This window comes from Miscanthus floridulus, unplaced genomic scaffold (genome assembly GCF_019320115.1).
Source record: "Miscanthus floridulus cultivar M001 unplaced genomic scaffold, ASM1932011v1 os_2016_3_4, whole genome shotgun sequence".
NCBI classification, from domain to species: domain Eukaryota; kingdom Viridiplantae; phylum Streptophyta; class Magnoliopsida; order Poales; family Poaceae; genus Miscanthus; species Miscanthus floridulus.
The window spans coordinates 1-11,692 of NW_027098048.1; the positions used below are offsets into that span (position 1 = coordinate 1).

Genomic DNA, 11,692 nt, shown 5'->3' on the forward strand with positions numbered 1-11,692 from the left:
GGCTCGTCCGCTGCAGCCCCACCGACCGACCCTTAAGTTTTGGTGTTTGACGCCAAAGAGGGAGAGGGTTCGAGTATGTAGACTCAGGGGGAGCGACTTTTAGTGAGAGTCTAGTTAGCTATTAGTCTATTATATACATTTGGAGTTTTATTTGTGTGATACACTATTACTATTATGCATTCGTGTGTTTACTTTCATGCATACTATTATATCTATGTGATAGTGGTATATACATGATTGTGATATATGACATGTGTGCTCTCTATTTTGTATTCATTGATATGTCATATCACTTGTGTAATGCTCATTTGCTTTTGCTTCCGCGTTTATACTCCGATATAAATGAGCTTTATTATTTATACTCATGCTTATTTCATATCCTTTGAGTACATCGTGTTGGCTTGGGTCATATAAGCTTGCTTAACTCTTTTGTTCTTATTGATAAAAGCTTATATGAACCAAGCATGTCAAAAACCTCACTCTTTCACATACTCGAGGTGGTATTGTCATCAATCACCAAAAAGGGAGAGATTGAAAGCATCTAAGCCCCTAGTTGGGTTTCGGTGATTAATGACAATACAAGATTACTATGACTAACGTGTGTTTTGCAGAGGCAATCAAGTTAGGTCATGGTAATGGGGATCAATTGGGCAATTGAGGTGGTCATGCCCCTACGATAGAAATCGTTTCGGTTTTTAAAGGATGGACGACAAGGTTAAGGATGACTAGTTCTAAGTGTCGATTGGAGTTGGAGTGACACTTAGAGTAGTTTAGGACTTTGTTTTTTCTTTGGCCATACTATTAAGGGGGGTATGGACGGGTAGCTTGACCTAGATGAGTCTAGTGAGTTAGGTGTGGTGCACACTTGTTAAAACTAGCACTAGGTAGCTCCTACATATGCCTAAGATCCAATGGAGCAAACTTCATTCACATATGATTGAGAGTTGGAAGTGAATGGAGGGTCAAATGCTGACCGGACGTTGGCTCCGGTGCGACCGGACGCTGGCCATAGGGTCCGGTCAGTTCATTTGACCAAGGAGATTGCGTCTGGCGCGATCGGACACTGGAGTGGTCAAGTGATCGGACGCTGAGGTCCAGCGTCTGGTCGACTCTAGTAAGGTTCTAGAAGAGAATATCTGCGACCGGACGCGTTCAGCGTCCGGTCATGTATAGTAAGGTTCTAGTGAGGGTTTAATGCGACCAGACGCATCCGGTCAGTGGTGATCGGACCCTGCCAGCGTCCGGTCAACACTTAAACACTGGTGTGCGGGTTGAACTGACCGGAGCGCCCGGTCAACATGACCAGAGCGTCTGGTCACCCCGCAGTGGCTCATAATGGTTTATTTTTCAGGCTACCATATAAATAGAAGCTTCACTCGTGTGTGGAGTTACTTTTGCTCATTCCAACAGCTGAGAAACACGTTTGTGAGTGCTAAGAAGAGCAAGGTCCTAGTAAGGTGATTGAGATTTGAGAATCCAAGAGAGTAGCCTCATTAGTGAATCAAGAGTAGCAAAGTGTGCATCCACCATTCTCATTAGGCTTCACGTGGTCAAGTGAGAGTTCGTGCTTGTTACTCTTGGTGATCGCCATCACCTAGACGGCTTGGTGGTGATTGGGAGCTTGGTGATCACTCGGTGGAGCTTGTGGGTGACCCAACTCAAGTTGTGAGCGGTTGTGGGTGATTCACCGCGATGGAGTATCGAAGAATCAACTCATAGAGAGCACTTGATCCTTGCGTGGATCAAAGGGGAGCTACACCCTTATGCGGGTGCTCCAACAAGGACTAGTGGGGAGTGGTGACTCTCTGATACCTCGATAAAACATCGCCGCATTCCTCTCTCTCCATTTACTTTGAGCAATTCAATACTTATTTTTACATTCATAGAATTAACATGCTAGAGTAAGTTTGGAGCATAGGTTGCAAGTTCTTTGTGTGTTAGATTGATAGAAACACTTTTCTAGACACAAGGGGTTAATTGGGCTAACCGTAGGATTTAATTATTGAAAGAAAATTTAGAATTAGCCCAATTCACCCCCCTCTTGGGCATCTTGATCCTTTTAGGTGCCAGTATTTGCCCTCGGACTTGAATCCTGATGAAAACATACGACAAACTCTATGGTCTAGGAGGAAACTCATGTCATCAATAGTAACGAACGTGGGGCCTCTACGCCGTCTGCTCCCTGTAGGGTCGCGGCTCGGCACCCTGGTGCATCGCACCACCCGTTGGGGTGGGATGGGACGTGACCACTTGCTGAATGAAGCCAGAGCATGGCCCTATTAGGATCAACGAATGTGCTATCCCTAGCACCGTCTGTTGTGTCAGCAGGGCAGGCTCAAAGGAAAAGAAAGATCCGGCACCTTCGAATGACCTTCTTAACATCTGGTTTTTCTTCTTTCTCCCAACTGTAATCTCTGCTCCCCTTGATCTATAAAAGGGAAGGCAGGGCACCACACTAAAGAGAGGAATCGATTCAAGACACCACGCATCACATAACACATAGCTGAGCAGCAATTAAGCTCTCAGCGCCCTTTCAATCTCTCCATCAGAGACTTGGGACATGTCCCTCTCTCGACCGTTTGTACCCCCTACAATGAACCTTTCAGTGCTAATAACACGAGCAGCAGCCGCAAACTGGACGTAGAGACATTTTTCCCAAACCAGTATAAACCTTGTGTCTTTTAGCACACCATCCGGGCCCAACGCACAATAAATATAAATTTACTAGTTGGTGTTTACTCGAAACACCGACACAAGCTTTCATTTGTGATTTCCCCATCAATCCTTGAGAGAAAAGACTCTAAAACTCGATTATCGATTAGAGAGCAGATTCACTGATTCCTAAATTCTAAGAGCACTTGGTTCGCATTTTAGCTGGTGAATTATGTTTGTTACTCTTAGAGCTTACGCTGACCGCCGAGCAGGTGACGTCGCCCGAGGCGGCCGGGAGGAGCATCTCGAAGGTCAGCAGCGTGCCCGTGGGGAGGAAGTTGGCCAGCATGGACGTCTTGGAGAGCGTGCTCTGGACGCCCCTCGCCACCGCGCGGCGCTTCCTCCCCGCGATGCTCAGGGCGCCTCCGCATGTTGGGATAGCGGTATCAAATAGTCTCGTATCTGTATTTGCTTGTGTCTTTGTACGTTGTCCCTTGTCTAGTAATGCAGATACGTATTATAAAAAATAAAAAAAAATAAAAAAACTGGCTCAGAAAGCTGCCACCACGGCTCAAACGCACTTCCATGAGAGCGACCTCCATGGCCTCACGATCGAGTGCTATATGCTGATATGCAATTCCAGTACTGGAGTCAGTCTTTGTTGCATGCTTCATCAAGTCACCCCCATGAGCTGCTCCATTGCAGCTCTCCTGGTCCTGGTTTCCCTCTTCCTTTCACTCCATCAAAGCACATCGTGCTGTGCCACTGGCGCCGACGACGGCGCCGCAAACAGCCTCTCCTCCTGCCTCATCTCCCATGGCGTCACGAACTTCACCCTCCCGACGTCTCCAAGCTACGCCGCGGTCCTCAACTCCTCCATCAGCAACCTCCGGTTCGCGCTCCCCGACGTCGGCAAGCCGGCCGCCGTCGTGCTCCCGGCGTCCAAGCGGGACCTCCAGGGCGCCGTCCTCTGCGCGCGCAACAGCTCGCTGGCGATCCGCGTGCGCAGCGGCGGGCACAGCTACGAGGGCCTGTCTTACACGACGGAGAACCGCGTGCCCTTCGTGGTGATCGACCTCGCCAACCTGAACCGGGTCCGCGTCGACGCGGGCTCGGCCACGGCCTGGGCCGAGTCCGGCGCGACGCTGGGCGAGCTCTACTACGCCGTGGGCCGGTCCAGCCGGTCCCTGGCGTTCTCGGCCGGGTCCTGCTCGACCATCGGCCTGGGCGGCATCGTCTCCGGCGGCGGCTTCGGGCTGCTGTCGCGCAAGTTCGGGCTCGCCGCCGACAACGTGCTGGACGCGGTGCTCGTCGACGCGGACGGCAGGGCCCTCGACCGGGCCACGATGGGCCGCGACGTGTTCTGGGCCATCCGAGGCGGCGGCGGCGGGAGCTGGGGCGTGGTGTACGCCTGGAAGCTCCGGCTCGTCCCGGTCCCTCGCAACGTCACTGTGTTCTCGTTGGGCCGGACCGGTCCGGTCGAGCTCGTCGCCGGGCTGATTCACAGGTGGCAGTTCGTGGCGCCCAGCCTGCCCGACGACTTCTACCTCTCCGTGTACCTCCCGACCGGCGGCGTCGGGTCGTCGTCGTCGTCGTCGGATGGCAACGTGTCCGTCTCGTTTTCCGGGCAAGTGCTAGGACCAAAGCACCGTGCTCTGTCAGCGCTGCGTCAAAGTTTCCCAGAGCTCGGGCTGACCAAGTCAGAGCTCGCCGAAACGAGTTGGCTGGACGCGACCGCGCAGTTCGCCGGCCTCGACACGGCGGCCGACCTTTCGAACCGCCTGTTGGGACGGTCGAAGCAGTACTCCAAGGGCAAGTCCGACTACGTGCGGTCGCCGATCTCGCGGCGCGCCATGGCGGGCATCGTCCGGTACCTCTCCACTGGCCCGCCGCGGCAGGGGCAGGGGCAGGGAGCCGGGTACGTGATCCTGGACCCCTACGGCGGCGCCATGGCCCGGATCGGGAGCAGCGACACGCCGTGCCCGCACCGCGCCGGGACCCTGTACGGCGTGCAGTACCAGGTGTACTGGGACGACGACGACCACGACCTCGGTGGCCGCGAAGCCGCCGGCGAGAGCTGCGTGGGGTGGCTCCGGTCGCTCTACGCGTTCATGGCGCCCCACGTGTCCAAGGACCCCCGGGCCGCGTACGTTAACTACCTGGACCTCGACCTCGGCACCAACAACTGGACCGCCTCAGTGGGAGGGTCGTCGGAGGCGGCGGTGGCGCGCGCTCGCTCGTCGTGGGGCGTCTCCTACTTCGGGGACAATTTCAACCGGTTGGTCAGGGCAAAGACGGCGGTGGACCCCGGCAATGTGTTCAACAATGCACAAAGCATTCCTCCTTTGTAAGCTGTACAAAATTTCTCATGCAGGGGTGAACTTGTAAGCTGTACGTAATTAGCAATAAAGTTTCCATGGCGCATGCCAAAAATAAAGTGCAAACTTTCAGCCTGATCTATGGATTTTCAGTTGAGTCAGTTTTGAACATGTCAGTGCTGTTGCTTGAAATGTGTGAACACCTATGGATTAAATTTAGGAATATGGCAGCATAGGAAGATGTTGTGTCTTGGAGGTCATAGTAGTATAACGACATTGGCAAAGCATACCTGCATAACGTGTTATGACTTCCATGGTTAATTACTCAAATAACTTTTTGAGTAGTTTATTTATGCCTTCCTAGATACTTGATTGCATAGTTTTACGCAAACTCTATCCCGCGACTCGTCACGCTCTTACGCGACGGCGTGACCCTGCTCTCAAGCTCTCCCTCTCTTCTTCACCATTTCCGACATCCTAAAAAAAATAGTTTTGAGGACGTAGGGGCGGTGGGGATGGGAGAGACAGCGACGAGGTGGATGCAGCAGTGACGCCGACAGAGCGGGCGGCTGAGCCAAGTTGGGGCTAGGGCGAAGAATGGCCATGGCGGCGAGGAGAGGGGGAAGGAGGCTGCCACAGGCGCGGTAGGGTTTCACCGGAGCTCCGTAGCCAGGGTAGTGCCCACCCCACCACCACCACCACCACATGTGACAAGAAGTATTTTTATTAGTATAATCTTATAATTTTTATTTATATTGAGTGGAAGAATACAATAAATTGTTGTCATATATACCTATTAATATCTTCTACTTCTTTCGTCCAATAAAAAGTGTAGTTCTCATTTTTTAAAAGTCAAATATTTTTAGTTTTAACCAAATATATATAAGAAAATATTAATGTTTATAGTACATAATTAGTATCATTAGATAGATTATTAAATATATTTATATAGTAAACTTATTTAGAGATATAAATATTACTAATATTTTCTATAGATCTAGTCAAACTTAAACCACCACGAATTCTATAGCAACACTTTTTATAGGATGGAGGGAGTAGATAATAAAATCAAACAAAACACAACTAGATCATCCCTACGAACATACTCGAAAGACTAAACCGGTAGATCTTCGAAAGACTAAGCCGGTAGATCTTCGAAAGACTAAGATTTATGAAGTAGAGCCTTGTTGCTTCAATGGATATGTCGCCTACCACTGAAAGAATAAGCTCTTAGATTCTAGAATACATATAAAAATATGAGCTACCGTGTCAAGTTCATAAATTAACTCAGACGATGATTATGAAAAACATAATCAGTTGAGCGGCACTCAATTTTTACAAGTTTTTTTTTCAGCCACCACCGCTATGTATAATTTCTGGCTCCGCCTTTAGTGAGAGAATCTAGAAGTAAACTAGTCCATGTATCATAGCCCTGTGAAGACGACTGATGTGGAATCTTGGAGGCTAAAAGAGTCTAACTTTGACGGTTTGACCTGTCGGTGTCTTCTGACCTTTATGTGAGCCTGTGAGGAGTGTCTGCGGCTGCTATTTCTCAACTGCCAGCCACTGCAACTGCTTTCACCAACAAGTGGAAATTGGAAAGGGAACACAGCTTTTGTTCGAGGGAGAGGGCTTAACAGGCCGGCCCACTAACAATTCACTTGGAGGTCTGTGACATCATCTTCAGCCCCAATCTTAAGGTGGCCCACAGAAGGTTTTATCGACACTCAAAACTGGCCCAGTTGCCAAATTGAGCCTTGATTTTCGACGTGAACAGTTTGTGCCCTTTTTAGATGGGAAAAAGTTAATATGAGCTCCTCGACTATTGCGTGAGAACGATTTACGCCCCTCAATTAGAAAACTAAATTTTTAGACTTTTTTAACCAGCCACAAGGTAGGTAAATCGGATTCTCACGATAGTCCAGGGAAATCAATTAGATTTTATAAAAAATTATAGAAATAATTTTCAAAAAATATCCACATAATTTTCTAGAATAAATATGCATTAACAAATACTCAATTCTGGTTTAATATTAGAAAATTTATTTTTACTTAGAAAATATGAACTAGTTTTATGTTTTTTTCTAAAATCATGCTCCATCTTTTCACTCCTTGCTTAGAATTATCTGAATCTTATACGCAGTGGCGGACCTAGCACTAGGGCCACTAGGGCTATGGCCCTGGTCTTAGCCCTTAATTATAGTGGACAAAACACTATTTTTTCTATAGCCAAGCACAAATAGCAATGATCTCTAATATAATGGCCTTAGTCTTTGGTGAATCTTGGGTCCGCCCCTGCTTGTACGGTCTTATAAAATTGGGAACTAGACTAAATATGAAACAGAGAATGAAAATGAAAACAAATTCTTGTAGACCTCAACATGTGCAGCAGCTGTGCTTGATGAAGCTGCGCTGAAGACGAAGAAGACAGACAGCAACTGGCAAAACAACTCACGTTCTGGGCTCATGTTATGTGGCCCACCTCCGTTTGGGCCTAAAATCAGCCGTGTAACTACATTCATATGCGTGATACAGACATTCTACAACCTATCTGGCCAACAAGCAAATAGTCGCATGAAGTTGCCCATTCTCTACCCGTACCAGGAATAGGAACGATGCAGTTGACACCAAATTTCTACTTACAAATTATGTCGCACTATTATGAAATATGTCAGTCGCAAAAAAAAATATATATTATGAGATATGTATTGAATGATACACGTTGGAGCACATTTGGAGCAAACATGACAAACAATTTGGCTTAGAACAGCTGCAAGACAAAAATTACTCTTTTTCAGTACGGGTGATCACAACTCATAATACATACAGAGATAGAACTGACATGAATACCCTAATAATAGTCATCAAAGAACTAGACCGGCGGCGTCGGGTCGTCGTCGTCGTCGTCGGATGGCAACGTGTCCGTCTCGTTTTCCGGGCAAGTGCTAGGACCAAAGCACCGTGCTCTGTCAGCTTTGCGTCAAAGCTTCCCAGAGCTCGGGCTGACCGAGTCAGAGCTCGCCGAAACGAGTTGGCTGGACGCGACCGCGCAGTTCGCCGGCCTCGACACGGCGGCCGACCTTTCGAACCGCCTGTTGGGACGGTCGAAGCAGTACTCCAAGGGCAAGTCCGACTACGTGCGGTCGCCGATCTCGCGGCGCGCCATGGCGGGCATCGTCCGGTACCTCTCCACTGGCCCGCCGCGGCAGGGGCAGGGGCATAGCCCTGTGAAGACGACTGATGTGGAATCTTGGAGGCTAAAAGAGTCTAACTTTGACGGTTTGACCTGTCGGCGTCTTCTTACCTTTATGTGAGCCTGTGAGGAGTGTCTGCGGCTGCTATTTCTCAACTGCCAGCCACTGCAACTGCTTTAACCAACAAGTGGAAATTGGAAAGGGAACACAGCTTGGTTCGAGGGAGAGGGCTTAACAGGCCGGCCCACTAACAATTCACTTGGAGGTCTGTGACATCATCTTCAGCCCCAATCTTAAGGTGGCCCGCAGAAGGTTTTATCGACACTCAAAACTGGCCCAGTTGCCAAATTGATCCTTGATTTTCGACGTGAACAGTTTGTGCCCTTTTTAGATGGGAAAAAGTTAATCTGAGCTCCTCGACTATTGCGTGAGAACGATTTACGCCCCTCAACTAGAAAACTAATTTTTTAGACTTTTTTAACCAGCCACAAGGTAGGTAAATCGGATTCTCACGATAGTTCAGGGAAATCAATTAGATTTTATTAAAAAATATAGAAATAATTTTCAAAAAAATATCCACATAATTTTCTAGAATAAATATGCATTAACAAATACTCAATTCCGGTTTAATATTAGAAAATTTATTTTTACTTAGAAAATATGAACTAGTTTTATGTTTTTTCTAAAATCATGCTCCATCTTTTCACTCCTTGCTTAGAATTATCTAAATCTTATATGCAGTGGGGGACCTAGCACTAGGGCCACTGGGGCTATGGCCCTAGTCTTAGTCATTAATTACAGTGGACAAAACACTATTTTTTTCTATAGCCAATCACAAATAGCAATGATCTCTAGTATAATGGCCTTAGTCTTTGGTGAATCTTGGGTCCGCCCCTGCTTGTACGGTCTTATAAAATTGGGAGCTAGACTAAATATGAAACAGAGAATGAAAATGAAAACAAATTCTTGTAGACCTCAACATCAATCCACCGATATGGTGAGATCTGGCCGCTGCCAGACGTCACGCCGGTGGAACCCCTACCCCTCGATCTCGCTTGGACTGTGGCTCATATCTCAGCTGGTGTGCAGCACCTGTGCTTGATGAAGCTGCGCTGAAGACGAAGAAGACAGACAGCAACTGGCAAAACAACTCACGTTCTGGGCTCATGTTATGTGGCCCACCTCCGTTTGGGCCTAAAATCAGCCGTGTAACTACATTCATATGCGTGATACAGACATTCTACAACCTATCTGGCCAACAAGCAAATAGTCACATGAAGTTGCCCATTCTCTACCCGTGCCAGGAATAGGAACGATGCAGTTGACACCAAATTTCTACTTAGGCCCCGTTTAGTTCCGAAAATTTTTTGCTTTTGGCTACTGTAGCACTTTCATTTGTATTTGCCAAAAATTATCCAATTATGGACTATTTAGACTTAAAAGATTCGTCTCACGATTTCTCGGCCAATTGTGTAGTTAGTTTTTTTTTTCGTCTACATTTAGTACTCCATGCATGTGCCGCAAGATTCGATGTGACGGGGAATCTTGAAAATTTTTTGTTTTTGGGTTGGAACTAAACGGGGCCTTACAAATTATGTCGCACTATTATGAAATATGTCAGTCGCAAAAAAAATATATTATGAGATATGTATTGAATGATACACGTTGGAGCACATTTGGAGCAAACATGACAAACAATTTGGCTTAGAACAGCTGCAAGACAAAAATTACTCTTTTTCAGTACGGATGATCACAACTCATAATACATACAGAGATAGAACTGACATGAATACCCTAGTAATAGTCATCAAAGAACTAGACCAGACCCTAAATCATCTGAAGAGAGGGAAGCAACGAACGCCTGACGCCTGAGGAGGTCCTACATGATGCTGGGCCTCTCCCTCGTACGACGGGATGCATCTTCCGTTGCTTTTGCTCAAACATCTTTGCTGCCTCCTTGTCGTTGATCTTCTGAATGGTGTGTTGACGCTTGATCTTCTCGGCCTCTTGATAACCCTCACGCAACTTGCGTTTTGTAGCCTCCATCTTCTTGCTCTCGTCGACGGCTGGCTTATTGGTCTCGCTCGTGTTCGGTATCGAGACAGTAGCTGTGGTCGGCAGCATCTTCGCCGGGGGAACATACACCTTCTTCTTGTATGCCTCGGCGACGGGGACGGTAGGAAGCATCTTCGCCGGCGGTATCTGTAGCTTCTTGTGTACCTCGGCGGCGGGAAGCATCTTCGCAGGCTGTATGTGCAACATCTCCTTGTGTCCACGAGCATTGCCATCAGCTATCACTGCAGAGATGCTCTGGCCTGGGATCCGATCATCAGCAGAGAGCTTGTCGAGCTCTTCCTTGACTGCTGTAGTTGTGGTGACGTTGGCCGCCCTCCACCCGCGCACGACGTCGCCCGCGAGCCTGCGGATCCGGGCCGAGCCGTGCTTCTCGAGGGCGCCGACGGTCCTTTCGAGGTCAGTGGACGCCAGCGCGCTGTGCGGGACGGGCGCCACCCGCAGAGTCTCTAGCGCTTCCGCCATGGCCTCGTCCAGCGCGCCGCAGAGCTGCTCGGCCACGCCGTCGTCAGTGGCGCCGCGGAGCAGCTGGAGGATCCGGACCCTCACGTCCCGGAACGCGGCGCGCGGGTGGCCGCCTGCCTCCTCGATCGCGTCGTCGATGGCGCCGAAAGCGCTGTAGAATGGCCTCCACCTTCGCAGGAGGCTCCCGCTCTGCTCGTTGGCCATGGTGGCGGCGGATGCGGAAAAGCCGGCGGGTAGGGTCGGATGAGGGAAAGCCGGCGGGTAGGGTCGGCGGATGCGGATGGAATTGGGAAATTGGTGCGGATGGAATTGGGAAATTGGTGCGTCTGATTATATAGAACGAGCCGATCGAATCCGACTCAAGTTCCTGTGCATTCAATCAAGCGTGAGCGTGACGCGTTTCCGCGAGCACATCGAATTGGAGCAATCCGACACCGACTCGAGCTCGGCGGCTCTGCGCGCGCTGCCGGAAACTTGTAGAAATTGTTTTACCACCATGGGAACCGCTGGGATCCTACCGTTGTCATGTGCGCCGCCGCTAGCCATGGCCGCCGTCACGCGCTTTCACGAGTGCAGCTCGGCTCGGGCATATTCCATCTGTACTGACGCAAGCGCCCCCACTAAGGTAAACTCATGCTTCTCTCCAACCCTTCGTACCTTCGCACAGAGCCGCAGTTCGCCGGAAAACCGTGCGCACCGCCGTGAACGCCTACTGCTCCGTCGCCGCGCTCTGCGCTGCCGCCGCACATGGCCGGCCCGCCACATGACGCCCCCGGACGGCCTCCTGGAACTCGCGGGTGCACGAGAGACTAGGGAGGTTCGCTATCCCACTCCCTACCGCCGGTAAGGCCATGCCCGGCCAAATCCATGGACGCCCTGTGGGCTGTGCGCCTGTGCTCTGTTTCTGTATGTGAAGAGGAAGGTGGAGTTGGGAGAGGAATAGAAGGAAGAGGAGGGTTCCATTTGAGAAAGTGCAAGGGAGGGGTTTCA

The 11,692-nt window shown here is 49.5% G+C and overlaps 2 protein-coding genes across 2 annotated transcripts; one reads left to right on the forward strand and one right to left on the reverse strand.

The window, feature by feature from the left end:
* Window positions 1-3,018: 3,018 nt before the first annotated feature.
* Window positions 3,019-5,131, forward strand: LOC136534512 (berberine bridge enzyme-like D-2). Its single transcript, XM_066526940.1, has one exon. The coding sequence runs from the start codon at window positions 3,276-3,278 to the stop codon at window positions 5,001-5,003; it is 1,728 nt and encodes a 575-aa protein (XP_066383037.1). The 5' UTR covers window positions 3,019-3,275; the 3' UTR covers window positions 5,004-5,131.
* A 4,743-nt stretch (window positions 5,132-9,874) lies between these two features.
* Window positions 9,875-11,325, reverse strand: LOC136534513 (probable mediator of RNA polymerase II transcription subunit 26c). The gene has a single exon (XM_066526941.1). It carries the CDS (start codon window positions 10,904-10,906, stop codon window positions 9,992-9,994), a length of 915 nt encoding a protein of 304 aa, XP_066383038.1. The 5' UTR covers window positions 10,907-11,325; the 3' UTR covers window positions 9,875-9,991.
* Window positions 11,326-11,692: the final 367 nt, after the last annotated feature.

Bases quoted from the DNA above. Each gene is read 5' to 3' on its own strand.
- LOC136534512 (XM_066526940.1), top strand. From the start codon at position 3,276: ATGCTGATATGCAATTCCAGTACTGGAGTCAGTCTTTGTTGCATGCTT.
- LOC136534513 (XM_066526941.1), bottom strand. From the start codon at position 10,906: ATGGCCAACGAGCAGAGCGGGAGCCTCCTGCGAAGGTGGAGGCCATTC.